The sequence below is a fragment of the Notamacropus eugenii genome, chromosome 3 (assembly GCF_028372415.1).
Source record: "Notamacropus eugenii isolate mMacEug1 chromosome 3, mMacEug1.pri_v2, whole genome shotgun sequence".
NCBI lineage: Eukaryota > Metazoa > Chordata > Mammalia > Diprotodontia > Macropodidae > Notamacropus > Notamacropus eugenii.
This window is the reverse complement of record NC_092874.1, coordinates 198,179,225-198,201,428: the sequence shown is the minus strand read 5'-3', so window position 1 is coordinate 198,201,428 and position 22,204 is coordinate 198,179,225. Positions and strand designations below refer to the sequence as shown.

General features: G+C 39.8%; 1 protein-coding gene across 2 annotated transcripts; it reads left to right on the top strand.

The window, feature by feature from the left end:
* Nucleotides 1-2,070: 2,070 nt before the first annotated feature.
* On the top strand, nt 2,071-7,501 carry APOLD1 (apolipoprotein L domain containing 1). 2 transcript variants are annotated; one of them, XM_072653912.1, is made up of 3 exons: nt 2,075-2,247; nt 2,559-2,605; nt 4,082-7,501. In XM_072653912.1, the coding sequence occupies exon 3, from the start codon at nt 4,086-4,088 to the stop codon at nt 4,833-4,835; it is 750 nt and encodes a 249-aa protein (XP_072510013.1). In that variant the 5' UTR covers nt 2,075-2,247; nt 2,559-2,605; nt 4,082-4,085; the 3' UTR covers nt 4,836-7,501. The 2 variants fall into 2 exon arrangements, with proteins under 2 accessions (XP_072510014.1, XP_072510013.1); XM_072653913.1 differs by lacking the exon at nt 2,559-2,605 and having other exon boundaries at nt 2,071-2,247.
* The last annotated feature ends 14,703 nt before the right edge of the window (nt 7,502-22,204 follow it).

Here is a 22,204-nt window from a genome sequence, read left to right as displayed (position 1 = left end):
TCATTGTAGGCTTCATACTGCATTGTAGTCTAGAACTCCTACTTCATTCTTCTTATGGGATCAAAACCATACAGCTGCTCTTTCTTTTGAGCCTGTTCCTTGTTTGGTACACTGCTTAAGATCCTCTACCTGCCCCTCAACCTGGACCATCACCCTTGGCTGTAGGACCCCTCCTCAACCAGCCCTGGATCTATAGCTTAGACCTGGGTAGTGAGCAACAGAACTGCCATTTGGCATCTATTTCTGCATCCTGTTCAAGCTTGGGACTCTCTTTGCTGGTTTTAGAAGGGCGGGGAGTGGAACAAGTATTTATTAAGTGCCTTCCACGTGCTGGGCATTGTAATACGTGCTTTACGGATATTATGTCATGTGATCCTCACAAAAACCCTATGAAGTAGCTGCTGGTATGATCTTTACCTGGAGTCTGTAGCCTCTCCCTGGGCTGGCATGACCCATGCTGCTGTTCCTCATTAGACCCTGTCTCCCTGTCTGCAGATCTCTCTGTCTGTCTCCGTATGTGAATGTGGGTGGGAAAAATGACTTACTGTGATTTGGGGGAAGGGGGGATTTTCCAATCAGAATGTGGTCTGGTGAATTTTCTAGACATGTTTTGAGGTGGGAAGAGGAGCTTTGTTGTACTTCTGATACTCAGCCATCTTGGCTCTGCCCTAATTCCAAAGTGTTATTACTTTTTTAATTCTGCACACCTTCATTCTCAATGCATCCTAAGACATCACTGGCTTTTTTGGCTGTCATATGACACTGGTGACTCTCGCTGAGCTTGAATTCCACTGAACCCTCCAGATCTTTTTTCAAATGAATCACATTATAAACAACATTCCTTTTTGAATTGTATAGCTTTAGCATTTTTGGTTTTTAGTTCTATACATATTGTCACAGTTTGTCACGAAGAAGCCTATTCTCCAGAAATTAAACTCTCTCATGAAATATTTAATGCTGAATCTACAGCACTGCTCACATCTAATCTTGGCTATATTCTGTGTCCTAGTTGCCAAGACATTATATGATCCAGCCTTGAACCAAATAGAACTTCAGGAAACGCATGAATTCCATACCAGCATTCTTTTAAATATTTCTTTTCACATAACAAGAATTTACTTTCTCTTTTTTTTTCTGCCCCATTACACCAGCCTCTTACTGACTACTGTTTCTAAAGAAACCACACACAACAATAGCAAATTCAGGAGGGAAAATCTTTGGACCACCACAGCTAAGAAGCTAAACTTATTGAAATCTTTCTTGTCAGCTACTTCCCCACCGTAGGGTGGTCTGATCCAGGTCACCCAGCACCGAAGAAAATGCAGAGCTGGCTAATATAATTTGAAATTACTCAAACTAATGAAACCTATCCCTCAGCTGACTTAGCCAATGGCAAAGTGTGCTCTCAACATACTTTCCACGCAATTGTTTTAAGGGTCTTATGTATAGCTTCCCCTTCACTTCACCAAAGTAGATAAAGTCCATTTGTTTGATTCCCCTTTGGGCTACAATTCTAAGTTCTAGTTAAAATATGAAGCCAAACCCTTGCTGCTGAAGTCTATAATTAGCTCCTTATGTGACATGACCCAGTTGATTTTTCTGACGCATTTGCTCTGTTATTTGCCCTTTCTGAGCCCTCTGATGTCTCTTTCCCAGCTGGTGGCACCCTCAGCCCTTCCTGTGGAGGTAGCCTTCACTTATCCTATCAAATGGACTGCATGTATGTTCAGGCACTCACAGTTTGATTTTTAAAAATGTCACTTTACACGGGAGATGAATATCTAATGCAAGAATTCTTTTCCTTTTTTACAAGTGGTTAGGAAATGTTTCTTCAGAAGCTCTGTAGTTGGTCAGCCGACACTTTTGATGTCCTCTTCAATGATGTCACCAGCTATTCCCAAGATAGGAAAGGCAGGGTCTCCCCCTGGAATGATGACAACACTTGTTTCAAGTTGGAGAAGAACCTGCGGTTCTTTTTCCTGCACTCTTGGGAAAGCAAATACACAATGTTCATTTCCTCAGCACGGGATGTGCTGTGCTGGGCTGCACAGCTAGGAGGTCACTTTCCCGTATGTCACATCCTTCGGGACTAAGGCAGCATGGGGCCAGAGGCAGGAAATGGCATACTCCTGGAATGAGGCAACGTTTTCCCAGGGTAGCTATTGGTCCTTCCTAACTATAAAATATACTCATCCAGAAACAGCCCAAGATTTTTCCTTTTTGGAGGCACCCAGAAGTGAAGCAAGGGTAAGTTGGAAGCCTGATGTGATATTTTTAGAGAAAAAATAGCCTTTGGGGTTCTGTTAATATTGAGTTTATGTCACTGAACATTGTGTATGTGAGTTTTTCTTTCTTTTGATGGTCTTATTGAGGCATTTCCCTGGGAAGAGAAGATTAATTTGTACAATGGATAGGGAATATGGCTAGCAATGAGAATCCCAGTCCCAGCTCTATTAGTCATTAGCTGGGTGCCTTTGGATGGGTCACTTAACTGCTCTGTACTTGTTTCTTTATCTTCCAAATAGAGAGAAAATTTATTTATACTATCTGACTTACAGGGTTATTGTGAGAAATAAAAGAAGAAGCTATAAGTGAAAAGACTTTGGTAAGTTAAAAGGCGGGAGGTATTTTAAAAGCTTTAATTATTTTATAATTAAAATGCCCTGCCTCTCCTACTTATTCTTTGTCTTTTAAGAAATTCCTCTTAAGTCACTTAATAAATACTTATTGACTGTTGACTGACTAAGAAATCAGTCATATATGTGTATATATACATATACATATAATATATATGTATGTATATATATACTGAGTGAAAATCATTGATTACAGTAGGAAGTAAGCTTCCCTGGCTGAAAGCATTTGCAATTTGCTCTGCCTTGTCCATGCTAATGACTATTTTATTTTGTGTTATTTTTGCTTTATTTTGTTTTTATCTTGTATTTCTTCTATTGTCATCCTGTTAATTTTCATAGTTCTCCATGAAGCTTTAGTTTTTAGTAAAAAAAAAAAAAAGATAGAGAGATGACTTGATATAAACATTTTTCAGATCTCTCATCAGAGAGTTGAAATGACTAGGAAAGTGATGCTATTGTGGGAGAACTGAGGAGCCTTGACTATTATAAGAGCAAGTGAAACAAAAAACCTCACTATACTTTAGATTGAATACTGAGATAAAAGTACCCTTGTGGACCCCTAGAAAACCTTTTAGTTATCCCAAAATGAGTCAAATATTTGAGATCTGGGAATGGAAGGAGATTCTAAAGGGGATCAAAAAGGAGAGGAAAAAGTCGATACTTTCTGTTCCTCCTATACTTTCTTTCACCCCTAGTCAATCTCTTTAAACCTATAATTCAATTTATTTTCATTTTTCCTGTCGGGTAAGTGGGAGATAGTGTTATTCCTATTTACTTGTGAAGAAAATAAGATCCTGGCTTCCTTTAAGTGAAATGCCCAAGGTTAAACTATTTGAATGGTTAGTGAGTGAGCTTAGAATAGAACCCATGTTTGAAAGTAATGCTGATGAGAAGGAAGATCGTGGTCAAGGAGGGGACAGTGTGGTGGAGTGGACAGAGAGTCACTCTTAGAGGCAATAAAATCAGTTTCAAATCCTACCGCTGACTCTGAGAGACACCTATGTTTAAATCCTATAACTTTTTAGTGTCCCCCAGGCAATTTTCTAAGACTATAAATTCTAGGGCACTTGTTGATCTGCCTTGGTTGAGGGTATTTTCTCAACTGAAAGCTTTTAGCAGTCTTCAGGGGTCATGGTCTGTATTAGTAACATTTTTATAGCATCAAAGTTTCTGAAGTGCTTTTTTTTTTAACATACATTTTCCTCTCTTGACGCTCATAATTATCCTGTGATGAAATATTTTTCATTTTATGAAAAATTTTCATTTTACAAATGAGAAAACTCAGACTCAGAGATTAAGATTTCCAGGGGGTGATATAGAAAGTACTGGAATTGGAACTCAGGTCTTCCCAACACTGAGAGACCGTTTTGCTGACAGTGATCATAGATACAATTCCTGTCATTGCATAAAGCCTTTGCATTGACCCTTTATCTGTTTCTTAATAGTGTCATGGAAAGACTCATTGTCCCTCAGCCCCAAGCTGTGGATTCCCTTCGCCGTTTCCAGGTGTTGTTGGTGGATAGAAGGAGCAGACTCCATGGCCAGATCCGGAGCCTCCAGGACATCATCCGCAAGATTGAAAAGCTTCGCCAAAGGTCTCTGCTGGCTAACATCGCAGGAAGTTCCCTGAGTGCCGCTGGAGCCATCACGGCCATTGTGGGACTGTCCTTGAGTCCCGTCACTCTAGGGACCTCTCTTCTGGCGTCAGCAGTGGGGCTGGGTGTGGCCACTGCAGGAGGGGCTGTTACCATCAGTTCGGACTTGTCTCTGGTGTTTTGCAACTCCCGAGAGCTGAGAAGAGTACAGGACATTGCCGCAGTTTGCCAGGACCAGATGAGGGAAATACTGGGGTGCCTGGATTTCTTTTGCCGAGGACAGGGCTGTCTGGACTTCCAGCTTCTCCAGTCTGGGAAAAAGGCTTCCATTGCTCTATATAATTCAGTCTACTTTATCGTGTTCTTTGGCTCACGTGGCTTCCTCATCCCCAGGCATGCAGAGGGGGCCACGAAGGTTAGCCAGGCCGTGTTGAAGGCCAAGATTCAGAAGCTGGCCGAAAGCCTGGAGTCCTGCACCACTGCCCTGGATGAACTTAGTCAGCAGCTGGAATCTAGAGTGCAGCTCTATGCAAAAACCAAACATGGAAACCCCTGCTTGAACTCAAAGAACTCTCTGGACAAATATGGAGGGATGATTTTTTGAGAGCAAAGATTTCCCCCGGAGATTAAGACCGTGGAGCTGAACTGGGTTGGGTAGTTGTACACAAAGAGTGGAAAGAAAAAAGAAACCCAGATTCTTATTATAAAAGGGATGTATGGTTTGGGTATGGATTGGATTTCTGAGATGCCATGTAACACTGAGATTTTATGAGTATGTGACTTGAAATGATGGGTTCTCATAGCCCTTATTTTCTCACCACTGTGATATCCTGTGACTGAAAGGACTGGGATTTAGTGCAGGAGACTTTCCCCGTGTGTAAGAGTAGCACATGTGAATGGCACTATTAATGTGTTCTGAACTAGCACAATGTTTTCCTGTTAACATCAGAAGTTTCCTAGTCACCAATGCCAATCAAAAGCTAATTAAATGTTCTTCTCTAACTACCCTCAGTTTGCACCCTGCAGAATTATCTGGATTTTCAGGATGGCTCCAGTTCTGCCGTGGGGGTGCAGATTGAGGCCAAAGAGGGTCTAGGAGACTTCTTCAGAGTCAGGTCAGTTCAAGGCATTCACTTTCAAGCCCAAGGTAATTGAAAGGCTCCAAAGATGTCTTAGGGAGCAGGGCAGATCTAATTACCCCCTCTTTTGATTCCAAGGAGCACAAGAGGATCCAGAACAAAAACCCAGTTACAGAGGCCAAAGAGGACTACTCTTACTTCCTTTTTAAAACTATTCTCCCTACACCCAAAATAAGCAAAAATCTCTGGTTCAGAATTGAAGGAAGATACCTGGAACTAACCTGACCCTTTGTTTTCCCCAGCTTTCTCTATTTAAGGATTCACCTTGGAGATTAGAGAGGATCACTTGAAGTGGCTGTAGGCTGAATTTACACATCCTGACCTAATGATTTCAAGGATCCCCATGGCTATTACTCCAATATTCGGTGTGCAGTCTAAGGGGGCCCTCTTTCTGCTACCTATCTATGTTGGGTGGCAGGCTCAAAGACAGTCAGCATCCCTTGGGATAATGGAAAAGATGAGATAACTGCGAAAGTGGTAGGGTCAGTGTAAGGGAAAGGTATAATTGGTCTAAAATTCCCTACTTTATTAACTAAAGGATATGACACATTCTACCCTTTAGAGGGCAGTATTGCCTATATGTTGTAGACACTGGTACACCAAAGAATGTAACTTTATTGAGAAACTAGCTTTTCTACCATTTATTTCAACACCACACAAAATAGTTTATTTATTTATTTAACTTTTATTATTTTATTGATTTTTATTATATAACTGAATTTTATAGAGTGATATATTTAAAAAATCACCAGAATAGCAAATTTGGGAAATGATGGCCACCATCACTAGCATCATTTCCAAGGGGTAAAGTGCAGCCAAGTGGCTTCTGTAAAGTGGATAGAAGATAGATAAATGATTGTTGGAGGTGACATCACTCCCTTTTTGATCTGTGGAGAGGAGTTTCTTTTTCAATGTTCCTGTTAAGTAGGTAAGGTAAATTAAAGAGGGACCAAATAAAGGGATAGTTTTTTTTTAAAAATAGCCTTTAGGAAAAAGAGTAAGATAATATATGTCTGATTATTAAAATAGATGTTTACCTGTAAGGTACACATGACAAGAGATAAGACTTGACCTGGAAAGAGAATGTATTCAATATAGAAAAGAATAATTTAAGAGGAGGAGTTGTATGAAACAAGCATCTACACTCAGACAGCCTAGTGTCCTTTGAAGTTGTGTCTTATGATTGATGGACGGTGTGGTTGGTGAGGTTATAGTGGTATGTTTTGGTTTCATTTGTTACAGGTACAGGAGATCCAGGGTTTTTTGGGTTTGGTATTGGTTTTTTGGTAGTTACCCTTAAGAAAACACTTAAAAGTTTCATGAGTTGACCTTCCAATAATTGTCACCAAATACCAAAAATAGTTTCCAAAATGTTGGGTCCCCCCCAAAAAATCACCTACCAGTGATGGCAATGAGCCTAAGGAAGTGAAATTTCAAAACTTTGGGGGGTATATTTCCAATTTTTCTGAAAACTTTGACTCATATCTTGTTGCCTTTTTTCTCTTGTATCCTAGGCCAGTGAGAGGGCCTATATTTCCTTAACTTATTTAGATAGGTGCTGGTCAAATGTGGCCCCAACTTCATTCTTACCAGTGCTTAATACTGAATTGGATTCTATCAGTGAATAAACTCTATACTGAGCAGTCAGATGCAGTATCACTAAGTACTTTAAATGCATCAAAATTGTAACTTTGAGTTACATCTTGCATGGATCAATTTATAAAGGGACAATGACTGTTCTGCAATAATGCTAAGTATACTGTAGGGATTCCCTAAATATTATTGAATGAATAAGTGCCTTAATCAATAAGAATATCTGGCTTATATGCCATTGGGGACTTGGTAGGAAAAGAAGATCACCAGTTTTTCCTATGTTATTATTATTTTGAAATTTGGAAGCTCTTTAGGGCATTAGGCAATTTATCTTTGGTCAAATGTAGCTAAATATTAATTATTAAGGGACAATAATATTTTTGTGGGAATATACAGAATGTTGTTTTGATAAGTCTTCATTCTATCAGGAATAAGGTATGAAATGAAATGTTGTGGAAGGAAGAATGAAATACTTAGATAAAAGGTGCACATCAGGAAAAAAATGTATTTTTCAAAAATAAACTTGTTAAAAACAATATTTTGAATGTCTAAATAATTTTCTGGTTATTCTTCTAGTGTTCTATACTGAAAACATTTGAATATGCTGTCTTTCATAATGCTGAGGTCTAAGCTTCCATTCTGCATTGTAGTGTTTTACCAAAACTGTATCATGTTCTATTTTCCAAAAATGCAAGCTATACTGTGTGTGAATCAAACTACATGGGTACATTAGAACAGGGATAGTAGTACATACAATAAATGTCCATGTATGTGGGAACCAGACTGGGGAGTATGGGAAAAAGGTCTCTGAGGAAATAAAATTGTTATCTAAAAATCGAATAAGGCTGAGAATTTGGGAATATTGTCCAGCCTTCACTCAAATTTAATTTATTATATTTCAAATAAACATTTGGCATTCCAGTCCAAAGACATAGAAGGCAACAAATTTAAAGATAACAGCTAAAGGCAAGAAGAGACAGGTGTCACTCCTCACTGACAGCAGTGATGATGAGAACTGACAATCTGACCTCAAAGGAACAGACAGAAACTATAAAATTGGAGATAAAAATAAAGAGCACCGCAATTTGGGTCCTGTTAGTAAAAGGGTAAATAGCTTTACACTTCCAAAATCTCCGAGGTTATTCATAATTGCTGTTCATAATAATGACCTTATGTTATCATAAAAGGTCAAATTACGTAAAGTGCATTCTCATAAGGCAGAGAAAAGTATAATACATTTCAGGAAGATTTTCATTAAGAGTGTTTAAAAGAAAAATGATTTTATACTTAAATAGGCAAATGTCAATTATCTGCAAAACTCCCTTATATTAAGCATTATATCCATAAGGTCATAGATCTAGAGCCAAGAGGGACTTCAGAAATCATCTAGTCCAAACCCCTTATTTTATAGATAAAGAAAGTGAGGCCCAGGGAGGTTGAGGGACTTACAGGAAGGAAGCAGCAAAGGCGTGATTTGAATACAAGTACTCTGAGTGAACTAACGCAGCAAGATGGCGCTATGGATAAAGTACCAGACCTGGAGTCCTGAGTTCAAATGTGACCTCAGATACCCACTAGTTGTAACTTGGACAAATAATTTGACCCTGTTTGCCTCAGTTTCCTCATCTGTATAACGAGCTGGAGGAGGAAATAGCAAACCGTTCTAGTATCTTTGCCAAGAGAACCCCAAATGGGGTCATGGAGAATCAGATGCTACTAAAAAATGAATAAACATCATTTTGAGTCCAGAGACTGTGCAGCCTTTTCATTCTTTTTGGAGCATTCTTCCTGTAAATAAAGTATTGCTGCATTCATACCAACACATTCAAACACCAGTTAGTTACCTGAGCTTTAATGCAGTTTTTATATAGCGTGGCATTAGACTTTTATCATTCTGACTAGATGACTCTGATCTAATACCATACTATATAAAGATTTGTGTGATTCTAGTTGTATCATATTGGGCAAGTCATAACCTCTCTAAGGCTTAGTTTCTTCATATTTAAAATGAGGAAGTTGGACCATATTATCTCCATAGTCCTTTCCTGGTCCAAAAATCTATGATCTAGTGAAGGTCTGAGATGCATTCTGTAAAGCTTCAGTTTTTCAATTTTGAGGACTGTTCAGTAGAATCATTTTAGGAAACTGAAGGAGAAAGTACAGTAACTTAGGCTATAGAAGGAAATTAACATCAGCAGAGATATTGATGCCCAACTGGGTACAAAAAGTACTTGAAAAATTGCACGTGCTGATTTGAATGATGACTTCCCACCCCTCTGCCAGTCAGTTTACTTTGTGTTTGAAAGGAAAGGAAAAGGATGGAGATATAGAAAGAATAGTGATTTAGCATTTGGCACACTCAAATGTGTCAAATATATAATCTAGGTGGGGAACCGTAATAAAAGGATTTGTTCTGTAAAGTTTGGATTCAAAGTTTCTGCACTTAAGTATCTAGAGAGTCATATGTGGCCTCGAGGAGGAAGGTTCCCCACCCTTGATCTCGGCTGAAGGACATAATATAAGAGAAAATGCTTGGAAAAGTTCAAGGTCCTAAAGAAATGATGGGCATTAGACCTTCTCTCTGATATTAGCCAATGGAATATTCATCATGAATAGATTTTTCAGCTAACCAATACTCTTAAAGGTCTATTGAACTTTGAAAGATTGGTTGCTTTTGATTTATAGACTCACAAAATGTTGGATCTTAACTCTATGAATTTAGAAGTCATCAAATCCAAGCAACCTCATTTGATAGATGAGGAAACTGGACCGGAGAAGTCAAGTTAGTTGTATAAACTCACCCAGCTGAATTAGGATTAGAACCTAGCATTCTGATTTCAAATTCAGTATTCTTTACTAAATGACATTAAGCAACTTTTATTTTTAAAGATGGGAGAGGCAGTTTGGCATAGGGGATGAGAGAGCTGGCCTCAGAGCTAGGAAGACCTATCTTTAAGTCCTCTGTCTGACAAAAACTCTATGACCTGGGTAAGTCACTTATAACTATGCAAGTCTAGTCTAAGAGTCTAGGTTTCAGAGAAAGTGTGGACCTCCCATTTCAATGAAACCATAGGTAAAATCTTTTATTTTGTAAGATATTTCATATCAGTTTTTTGGTCTATGACAGAATTTCACTAGCCCTTTTCTATTCATTAACTCACCTTGAATCTTGGCTGTAGTGAAACCTTTCCTGGGGATTTGTCCTCCAGCTTGGGACAGAGTTGGTTTCAGAGCCTGCCAAGCTCTGCTCATCTCTCAGCACTTAGCTATCTTCTTTGTGCCTTGGCTACAAGTGATCTATTCAGTCTGTCTGGGCTGTTTGACCTAACGCAGGGAAAGTCTTAGTTGGTTTTTTGGACCTCTCTGCTTTCAGAGCCTCAGTTTTCCTTATCTACACAAAGCGGAAGAGTGAGAGGTGCAAAAGCACCTGCATTTGCTTGTTGTAAGCAGAAAGAGGTATTTCCAGCTTCCCTGAAGAGAGATTTGAAGCAACCTCCTTCGCCAGGCACTGTCTCTCTTAGACCAGACCTGGTTATTTTGAACATAAGGTGAATTAACTCTTGGTAGATTTTCTCCCTTAACAACTTTTAATTCAATTCAACCCAACAAACACTTAATTCTACATATACTAGTAAGGCAGAGGTGCAAGTTAATAACCACACAGTTTCTGCCCTCCACACGTCTGTAATCTAATTGGAGGATAAGATGCATGTAGATAAGATAGGATTCATTAAAGGCACAAGGAAAATAGACTCTAAGGGCAAAGGAAGGGTTTAAGGAAAGTGCTATAAGAAATTCAAGAAAGAAGAAATCACTTTCATATGGGGAGGAGGGAGGGGAGCTTCATGGAAGATGTGGCACTTGAGCTTTGCACTGAAGGAAAAGAATTTCAGCTGGGAGAGATATAGAAGAAAGGCATTCCAGGCATGGAGAAGGGTCTGAATTCACGTGTAAGAAGCTGGAGTGAGGTTTAAAGGAAGACAAGAGCTAGTGGCCTCAATACAAACTGCCTTAGCAAAGTGTCTCTTACATAGAACTGAACAGTATTTCAATAGATTGGGGTTATGAATCTGCTTTCCAACTTTCATCCTAAGATCTTGTGGATCATTGAATCTCTGAATTGAGACTTCAGAGGCTCAGTATTCTCAAATCAGGATCCTCACAACAACATCAATATTTTTAGCCGGCCTTGACCTGAAGATCTCTAGTGAGTGAGAGCCCACTACCTCCTAAGTCAGCAAGTCTCACTTTTGGATAACCATCTTTTATTAAACCTAAATTTAAATCTTTACCTTTTCCATCTACTGATGCCCTCTGGAGTGAAACAGAAGCCCATTCCCTCTTCCACATGAAGACCCTTCAAATGAAATTATAACTGCATGAAAAACAGGAAGGCAGCTAGGTGACTTGGTGAGTAGGGCACTGGGCCTGGAGTCAGGAAGAGCTGAGTTCAGATCATAACCCTGGACAGCTTAATTAACTTGTGTTTACCTTAATCCACTGAAAAAGGAAATTGAAAACCACTCCAATAGCTTTGTTAACTCTCTCCTCCATTAAAAAACCACAAAAGTCTCCTGTTATTTTTGAATAATTTATACCCTTCTAGAACCATTGATTCCACACAGGGATCTCAAACCACTAAGTCTCAATTATACTTTTGAGGTCAAATTTCTCTCTTTTCATTTATTGTCTGCATAAATATGTCAGGCATAATTCCGCATGTGCTTGGGTCTAGGCTGAAAAACTTGCCATGGTCACCCATGCTTGACAAGATTTCCTAGAAGGCATTTTGGGGGTAAAGGAATGAAGCTGAGACCTCTAGGAAACAGAGAAGCATTCTGAAAGTAGGTCTATAAGGTTTAGTTTTCCTCATTCAACTGTGAGACCTGTCTTCTCAGGCAAGATGTCTTCTACAGCACCCAAATGTCAGCCTCAAGCTATCCCCAACTGTGATTTGACACAAAGTACTTGGTATGGGCTATTTTTGCTCAAGTTTACCTGGTTGAGTTCTTGGGAGTTACCTACCAACGTAGAGGTAGACTGACAATTAGGTGGAGAGGTGGTGTGAGAGTATAAAGTAGGTCAAAATTCCTGAGCATAGGTACACATGAAGGTTAGTGTGTCATTTGAATGGATACTTGATTAGGTAAATTTCAGGTTGATGATGAGGGACCTGAGCTAGGAAGATGAGAGGAAGACCAGGTTGGATCTGTGATGGAGTGAGGTGGGCTGAACTCCTCATTATGGCAGGTAAACTGACAGGCATGTCTAAATAAATTGAGTTGGGATCAGGGTAATTAGAAGGGTTTTTAGATAAGGAGTAGAAGCAATGGAATATGTCAAGCAAACAGAGATTCCCTCCAAAGTGGTGTCTTTTAAGTGGTCGCATTAGGTCTTCTAGGGAGCCCTGTCTCTGCAGGGGGTCTGCCCTGGCAACCCAGTTTGAAGGGGTTGGTCCCTATTTAAGCATTCTCCAAATTTGTCATCCTAGGAGTTCCCTGAGTTGGAGGTAATGCTACATCTTTGGAGCAGATGGAGAGCTCAGTTGGGTCCAAGTGTACACTACTCGTGGTGTGGTCTTGGGATGCTACCCTCTCAGTCCTTAGGAAAGAGTCTGAATCACAGAGTGCTGGGGCCAACTCACATAGGCTTGCTAGAACTGATTATTAAATGTTCAGTGTGATCATTTACACTTTAGGAAATTGGCAAATGATACAAATCAGGGCTTGATTTATTGTTTTGTTGATTTCTAGACTTAAGAAAGAGATAGTGAAAATGTTAACACAGATTAAATTTAAAAGTATGTTCTGCATACAACTCCCCCCCTCCCCAGAGCCAGTTGTGAAACATCTATCAGAACACCCCTGGGTAAAATGACTTTTAACAGGGTGCTTTCCAAGGAATCCTGGGGTTGTTTGCTGTTAGAAGGCCCTGTATGTCTTGGATAGATATTTCATTTGATCTTTACAACAACTCTGGGAAGTAGACGCTATTATTATTCCCATTTTACAGTTAAATAAACTGAGACAAATAGAAGTTAAATGACTTACCCAGGGTCACTTAGCTAATAAGTGTCTGAGTCGTGTGTGTGTGTGTGTGTATGAGAGAGAGAGAGAGAGAGAGAGAGAGAGAGAGAGAGAGAGAGAGAGAGAGAGAGAGAGAGAGAGAGAGAGAGAGAGAATGTGTTTTTTGTATAAAGTCAGATATCTGAGCCCAATGATCATCAACTATAAATTTTAGGGCAAGTGTTACAGAGCTAATCCCATTTTTTAAAGTTTAGGGATTTGAGAACCTGGCCCCCCAATCCTGTTTCTCCTACTCCCAACCCTCAAACTGAGAATTCCTGGTACAAGAGAACAAATATTTCTTTGAAATGTAGATGTGTATATGTAAGTGATGGATTTAGCCTAAATCCACTAAAGGCAGGAAATGTAAAACACAGCACTCCAGTTCTGGCCTTGTTGGTGCCATGCTCTATATTCCTTCCATAGAAAACCACAGTGTCTGGTTTCAGGACCAGCCCCCTAGCTGAATCTGCAGCAAAGGGATAAGCAGCTTTGACTCATTTCCTGGCTTCCTTCTTATGACATATTTCCTTCATTTGTGTGTACAGTTAAATGTGAATAGAACTTAAAGAGAGACATATTAGAACTGGGGAATTTTATGAGGTTTTTAGCATCCAGATATTGCTTTCATGATCAAGCAATAAATGAAATAAAACTAAATTTCCAGGCCAGTGGTTTAGAGAAAGCAGATGCACCTATGGTTTTTAAGTCTGAATGTTTTAAATAGAGTGACAAATCATTACTTCAACAATTTAATTCAAGAAACATTTACTAAGTGTCTTCTATGTGCAAGGCAGCAGACTAGGGGGGTTGGGGATACAAAAACAAGAGTAAGTCAAGTCAAGACAAGAAGGTACCTACTATGTTCCAAACACTGTGCTGAGAACTGAGGATACAAAGAAAGACAGAAAAAGTCACTGTCTTCAAGGCGCTGTCACTGTTGTAGCTGAATACAACATGCAAAAAAGATAAAAACAAGATGAGAGAGAGAAAGAGAGAGAGAGAGAGAGAAAGAGACGGAAGGAGGGAGAGAGGGAGGGTGGGAGAGAGACAGAAGGGAGGGTGGGGGGAGAGAGAGAAGAGAGAGAGAGAGAGAGAGAGAGAGAGAGAGAGAGAGAGAGAGAGAGAGAGAGAGCAAATTAAGCCCTGGGAGAAGGGGAGAATCAAGGAATTCTTCCCAGAGGAGGGGACAGATTAGTATTTGGTGGTACTCAATTAAAATGGTCAAAAATAGTTTGGAATTAATTGTCTATGCAACATAACTAATGTGAAAATGTGTTTAATAAGAATATATGTGTAGAAACCATATAAGATTGCATGCTGTCTTGGAGAGAAGGGGGAGAGAGGGGAAGAAAATTTAAAACTTATGGAAATGATTGTTGAAAACTGAAAACAAATAAATTCATTAAATATAAAAAATAATTTGCAATTATACAAAACTCATTTTGTCTCTAGACTACAGAATAGAAAGATAGCAATACATGCTTGTGTAGAGGCCATATACCAAGAGCAGTCTTTAGCTCTTAGTGGGTATTGTGAAATTGGAAAATATAAATACCCAGGAGAGAAAGAGACTTGGGTAGTGAAGATTGATGAGGTGACATGGTGATTGGGCAGAACGAGAGAAAAACCATGTGGAGATAGACAGTTCAGGGGTGGGAAGGAGGAGGAGAAGTGCTTTTTTGCCAAGAGGGTGGTGAGGATGACAGAGGTTAGAGCCCTCAGGTGGTGGGTGCAGAGCAAAAGAATATTCCAGTGCTGGTGGAGCCATGAGGACCACAGATGGCATGGAGTTACTATAGTCCAGAGAATCCACACACCTTCGCAAGGGGTGAGCCACAGATGGAAATTCCAGGAATGAGTCTTTCTCTTTTACCTGTGGTTCACTGTCCTGAGTTATGCCTGGATTGGGTCTAATTCAAATAGTGGTCATAAACCATCACTCTATCTGTGGCTTATTATGCCATCACTCTATCTTTGGCTTATATATGCCCTGATTCAGAATTTAGTCTGAAGAATATCTGAATATTGCTTTCTTAAGTCATTCCCAAATGTGGGTAACAGGGTTCCTAACTTACATACAAGAGTTAAAGGTAACTTATGCATATTAAGTATAAGATAGTTTTTTTTTTTTACCCTACATCAAATCCAAAAAAATTCCAAGAACTTGCAAAAGTCCATAGAAAAGAAAATATATAAAGTGACACTCAATGGCCCAGGACCAATCATTAGAAATGAAGATTTTTCTTCATTTTTCTGCAAGATCCTGGAGTCTTCCAAACTCAGTGATTTTCCATAGTTTGAACACATTTTTGACCTGCTAGACAGATAACCCATGTCCTAGTGAGTCTGTACTGACTGAATAACTCACTGAATAGTGGGGAGCAAAACCAAAGCCCTTTTCTCATCCATGTTGTGGCTTTAGTTCCTTACTGGTGCTTTAACAGTGTAGATTACAGAGGTTATTCTTCTCTTTCTCTGGGAATTCTGCCATTCAGGAAATTCCCCTTCTCTAGATAGAAGATTGGATGACCAAATTCCCAAAACTTGAAGTTATTATCAAGTCAGTCCCCAAGGCTGGTGCCACCCATTAAATCTCCCTTCTCTGGCTAGAAGGCTAGATTCTAGGATTATGCTGTGCAGGAAAGATTCATTGTCCCTGAGCTCCTCTCTCAGACCATATAGGCAAGCACATGTATCTTTTTTGTACTTCTCCAGGACAGTCCACCAGTGCCTTGTCTGCTGCCTTTTCCTGGGCTGGAAAAGTCTACTGTCAAGTAGATCATTTGTTCCCTGACCTGTGTTCAAAAGAGAAAAAAAGATGCTATTCTCTTGGGCTAGGAGGACTTGGGCAAGCGCGTCCAGTTTTCATATGAGTCTAATTGAAGGTAGCCATTAACAATTCTTGAGGATCAGCAGGGAGGACAAAACTCCCCAACACCGCCCCTCCCCCCCCCACCTGGTATGTCTACTCCAGAAGGTGAAATGGAAAAAGAGAACCACAATCAAAAGTTGCTAAGCAGATATTTGCTTACTTTATGAGCTAGTACAAAGAGTGGCTCACTTTTTGGAGGAGAAATTCTAGTCACTCCAATGCAAGGTACCAAGAGATGGGCCTATACCAACCAATTCACCCTGGGGCAGCTCCAGTAGCTGAGATTTAATCAATTGCCAATGGACATACCAACATCTTGGAGGAGAGGTGTGTGAAGAGTCATAAGAGTTGCAAACTTCCTTCCTGGGAGGCCCTTAGTAAATGCTTACTGACTGACTGGACTGGACAGCTAATCCATCTTTACACTAAGGTAGTGCTGTTTGGGTTGCAGGGCCTGTGCTGAGTCTCTGAGAGAAGGCAGGGGGAACACTGGCTGGGACTTTCATTATTTTTCTAAGAGCTCAGAACTGAGTTCTTATTCTATACATGACTGTATTAAAATAAATTCTGTTCTATTAGTTCTTGTGGGGGAGCTGAGATCCCTTTGGGAAAAAGTACATGCCGCCATTGCCTCAAGGTCAGAGCCTGCTCCCCAAATTCTTTAAGACTCTTAAGGACTTAAGAGGACCATTTGTCTCTGTCATTGACTCAATCCCCACTAATTGTGTTCCCTTCAGTTTTAGGGTTTTAAACACCTTTGTTCCATTTAATTACTTATTAGTCAGATTAGAGTTTTTTTTGGGGGGGCAATGAAGGTTAAGTAACTTGCCCAGGGTCATACTGCTAGTAAGAGTCTAAGACTGGGATTTGAACTCAGATCCTCTTGATTCCAGGGCCAGTGCTCTATTCACTGTGCCGCCTAGCTGCCCCTAGATTAGCTTTCACAAAGGAATATTTACTTCATATATTGCCAGAGCAAACATTAACATTTCCCCACAACACCCCAGAGGCGTTATCCTCTCTATACCACCCCTGTCCAGCATTAGTTCCAACAAGTTTCAAGTCCAAAGATCCCCTGGGTTTGCATCCTGGGGCACAGGCTTCTCAGGACTTCCCTTCTAGGCTAGTTGTAATATCTGGACTGGAAACCTGAGCTCCAGGTTCCCAACAGTTCAAGATCACAGGATAAAGACTTTACTTCCTACACTTAGAACTGAAAAGTACGAACAAAATAAGACCAAACTCCAAGCCTGTTTCTTGGACTTACAGGGGCCTGAGGAGGAAGGAATCCCCAGGTCCTTTACCTTAACTGAATGACATTCATGCAGTATATGCTGTGTCTTGTACCCTTGGACAACCCTGGAAAGAGATTGGCTGTGTTTCAATCAGGTAAATTTAAAGATGCTGACAGTCCTGGCTACATAGTCAATGGAAAGAGGGTGCTTCAAGTCACATAGTAGGCAGGCCAAAGATAGAAGGCCCACATGTGCCCCAGATCCCCTTTCTCACATAAGCACTTCTCTGGTGGCTCCCACATGGGTGCTTCCATTTTAGATGATCTGGGTGTGTGCCAAACCCCTGATACCCACAAATTTCAAGATATTAATTTCCCAGGGTTTGCCTGAGGGAGGGGGGTGATGTGAGCTATTGAGAGTTTTGTGAGAGGCTAACTAAAGCTATACCTAAGCTAATGTGTCACATATAGATTACATTCTGAAATGGGGGCAGGGGATGGGGAGAGGGAAGAGCAAATCAGCAAATCAAATCTGTTGTGGAGGATGAGTTATGAGTGCCATTATAAGAGTCATCTAGATAGGGATGCTAGAGGCTAGAAGTGAAGGACAGGTCAATGCCCTGGGCTGAATTTCTCTCTCTGGCTAGGGAAGGAACAAGACACAGAACATTTCTGTACTGTGAAACTGCATTATATGATTAGAACACACCTTAACTGGGACTATCAGAGAAAAACCTTTACAACTTAGAATTCCTAAGGATCAGAAAAGTGATTTTTATCAGCTCTAGCTTGAGTGATGAAGCAATAATTATAGATGAATTATACCCATCTGAAAAAATAAAGAATTGGAAGAAATAGGAGAGGTGGAGAAAGGTACCCCAGCTCATTCAGCACAGCTATGAAGGTAGCATGCAGAAGGATGTCACTTTTGCAAACTCTGTCTCTCAAAGAGAGCCAGACTATGGAGAAAGTCTTAAGGAGGTGCAGGAATTTTAAAGTAAAAAGGTAAAGAACTACATATTGATAAGTCAAAACAAAACAAAACTACATGCCTAGAAATTATTTTAAATATAGCTTAAGTTGGAAGGGAAAGTATTGTTTTGTTATTCTGGCTATGTGAATATGTGAATAATTTGCTAACAGGTTCAATTCAGCATAGAACTACTTTTCTTCTCTTTAATTTTCTATCTTTTATTTTCATAGTTTTTGATAACCTAATTCTTCTCCTCTGATGAATCAGTGGCTGCAGTGGATCTTCCAGTTCCATTAGGGTCTCCTTTGTAATGATAGACAGAATACTCTCTTTCTTAACTTGTAAAGTCGATGTATCTATCCATGTATCTATGTATCTAGAAACATAAATGTTTCTATCTACATGTGTATGTATCTATCTGTAGCAAGGTTGACTGTCTCTTTCTTGAGCTCTCTGCAGCATTTAATGTTATTTATCTCCTTCTGATGTCCTCTCATCCCCAGGTTTTCATGACCCTGCTTTCTCCTAGTGGTTACTCCTTCTCAGTTACCCGTGCTGAATTATCATCTCTGTCTTACTCTCTATGCATTAGTGTTCTTCCAGGGCACTATCCGAAGATCTCTACACTCTTCATTTTCTTACTGTCATTTCATCCACTTCCATTGATTCAACTATCATCTCTTTGTAGACAGTGCTTAGATCTGTTTATCAAGGCCCAGTCTTCTCCTGAACTACAATCTCATACCACATGTAACACTCAACACATCCATTATCATTGCCCTGAAGCCCTCCACTATTCATAACTTTTAAACACTTCTGTTGAGGGCTCTACTATCCTTCCATTTACCCAGGTTCATCATCTTGGACTTATCTTTTACCTTTTTTGCTCCTTCACTTCTTCTATCAGTTATTTAATCTTTCTTACTCAGTCTTCATAATCTATCTTACATCTGTTTCCTTGTTTTCACTCACATACCACTACCCCAATTCAGGCCCTCACCTCTTGTTCAGATCATTACAATAATAGCTTACTAACTGGTCTTCAGGCAGCTAGATGGCATGGTGAACAGAGTGCTGGACCTGGAGTCAGGAAGACCTGAGTTCCAATCCAGCCTCAGACACTAGCTGTGTGATCCTAGGCAAGTCACAACACTATTTGCCTCAATTTCCTCATCTGTAAAATGAACTGGAGAAGAAAATGGTAAACCTCTTTAGTATCTTTGCCAAGAAAAATTTAAAAGGGGTCACAAAGAATCGGACATGACTGAAAATGATTAAACAACAAAGCAACAAATTGACTTTCCCCTTTTCAATCCATTCTCTACACACAACTGCCACACTGATATTGCTATGACGGGTCTGACCAAGCAAGGCTTGGTTATGTGACACTGAGCAAGTAAGTCATCAAATCATTATGTGCTTCAGTCAACTTCCAAGAATTGATCAGCTAAGCCACAGATGGTTTACGATCTGCACTAGTGGGTGAGTATTCCTTTCACAGATTTTCATGCTGGTGCAATCAATCCTCATATTATTCTTGCATGGAAAACATTGGTAGTCATTGTTCATACTATGCTATAGTCTGCTTATTCCCACCATAATTTTTCCATTGCCCTTTGTGTCTCACACAACTTTGATTGTTCAGACTACAGCGTTACACTGTCACAGAGTGGACAACAAAACTTGAGTGGGTCACTGCCTGTATTACTAGATGAGATCAAAGATCTACTGGCAAATCTAGGTCTTAAATATCCTAGCAAGCTATGGCAAGCTGAAGAACTACTCTTCTCTATTCTAGTGATTTTTCTGTCTAAAGAATCACAACATCTTTCTCCATGGACAGAATTTAAAAAACAAAAACACAACTGACAAATATTTAAAAGTTTCTTTTGTTTCCATGCAGACCATTTCCCCCTCTTTTCTCATTTGTCATCAACAGATTATATTCCCTTTACCTCATTATATATTCATAACAGGTTACAATTCCCAGGTTTTCAGATTATTTTCACTTAATTACAATTTATGTTGACTTTGTCTGGAAAAGCACTATGTACGTGTTTCCAAATTACACTCTAGGTTGGTTTACTTTTCTTTCTCTAACCACCAGGGGGAGGTGGAGAGCCAGGGAAGGCCGTGTTAGCATCCCTGAATTCCTATGGGCTGCTCCCTCTGCCCAAATGTGTGCATGCTCTGTTGGAGCGTCCTCTGCTGGACCAACACTCTTAGGTGGTTCTGCGCTCTTTGCCACTCCCTTTCCAGAAGCAGCATCTGTTTCCATTCCATTTACTGCCTGTGCCCCACTATCTTCCTTCCACCACCGCCCTCCCCCGCAAAAAGAAAGGACCCTAGCAATATCTTGCGTTTGCAGGGCTTGTGAACGTCTAACTCTGGTATTTGCACTTTGCTTTCCTTGGGTCCAATTCCAGCTTAATCAAATGCTTCACCTTGGAAAGGACTCCCCTTCTTTCTCTTTTATCTCTTTATTTGAGCATAAAGCAAAGTGCAACGACAGTTGGGTTTTTGTTGGAAAAAGGTTTTTCTCTCTTCTGATGGCTTTGGAGTGAAAATAATAATTTCTAACATTTGTATACCACTTTAAGATCTGCAAAATGCTTTGCATAAATTATTGTAACTGATTCTCAGAACAACCCAGTCAGATGCAATTATTATACCCATTTTACAGATGAGGAAACTGAAGTTGAGAGAAAGTTAAATGACAGATTGATAAAGGTCTTTTTGATTTCAAGTCAAACATTCTATTTTCTCTACCATCTAGCTACTCAAAGACTGAATCTCCTCAAAGTGGGTGGGATGGGGGGGAAGCAATGAGTTTAAAGTGAGGCGATAACCCACAATACATTTAGTTCCTTTTTGAAGGGAAAAGAGAGACATCTGAGAGGTGGAAGGAACCTGAAGACTTGAGTGTGTTTCTCTTCCTTCCCTGCTTTCCTCTTTATCCCCTGCCCACAGTCTAGGCTGCTCAGAACCCATCTGGGCTACTTGACCACTTTTATGGCTTCGATGAGATTGGAGTCACCAACTCCATTCCTTTTGGTTAGATAAATGACCACCAAACCTTACTGTGTTCCCTTACTAGTATCCTAAGGCCTTATCATCTAGCTGTCTTTACATCTTCCAGACCCATCCTTTAATCCTTCCAAACAAAGGGGTTATTTTACCATAAAGCACAAGAATCCCTTCATGCTCAGTCACATGAGACTGAAGAGTAGGCTTAGCCACCTCCAAAGGACCCTTGCATATCCCTAAAAGTGCTAACATATAGTCAGCTGGAATTAGGAAATGTGGCTTTGCTCATTCCTTGTTCACTTCCTGGTTGCATTCATTTGGATATACCCTTACACAGATTTGTGTTTTTTAAAGGATAGATTCAGGGATAAACTTTTTTGTGAACTGTTATACCATAACAGACCTCAACTCCTCATTGACCTTAGCAACTAAATCATCACAAGGCAGCTTGGTGGAACAGAGGATAATGCTGGACTTGGATTTAGGGAGATCTGAGTTTAAATCCTGCCTCAGACACTTACTAGCTACAAGACTCTAAGCAAGATATTGAACCTCTGTTTGCCCATTTCCTTATTTGTTGTGGGAATTGATGATATATTTGTAAAAGCACTTTGCTAACCTGAAGGTGCTACACAAATGCTAGCTATTAACATTACTTTTACAATTTAAAGATGTTACAGGTGGTTCTTTTGTAAACAAAGAGCCCTTTAAAATTTATAAACCTCCAGATCAACTCTGTAAAGTGATTTAAATGGGGTTTTTAATAGTTTTCTATATGCTTAACATTCTTATATAGCTGAACCAGTTCTCTCTGTATTTTTGATATTGGAACTCTATGAGAGAAATTTGATGCAAATTTTTTTCATAGCTAACCATTTCCCTTATATCTATTTACATGTTGTTTGTGCAAAATCTTTAAAATTTTACATTATTAAAATTATCCATTTTATCTCCTGTGATTCTCTCTATCCCTTATTTGATCAAGGACTCTTCCTTTATGCTTTCCTGTTCCTCTAATTTGTTAATTATATATGATCCTTTAGAGCTTATTGTGGTATATGGTGTGA

Coding starts and splice junctions, on each gene's coding strand:
- APOLD1 (XM_072653913.1), top strand. CDS start 4,086: ATGGAAAGACTCATTGTCCCTCAGCCCCAAGCTGTGGATTCCCTTCGC.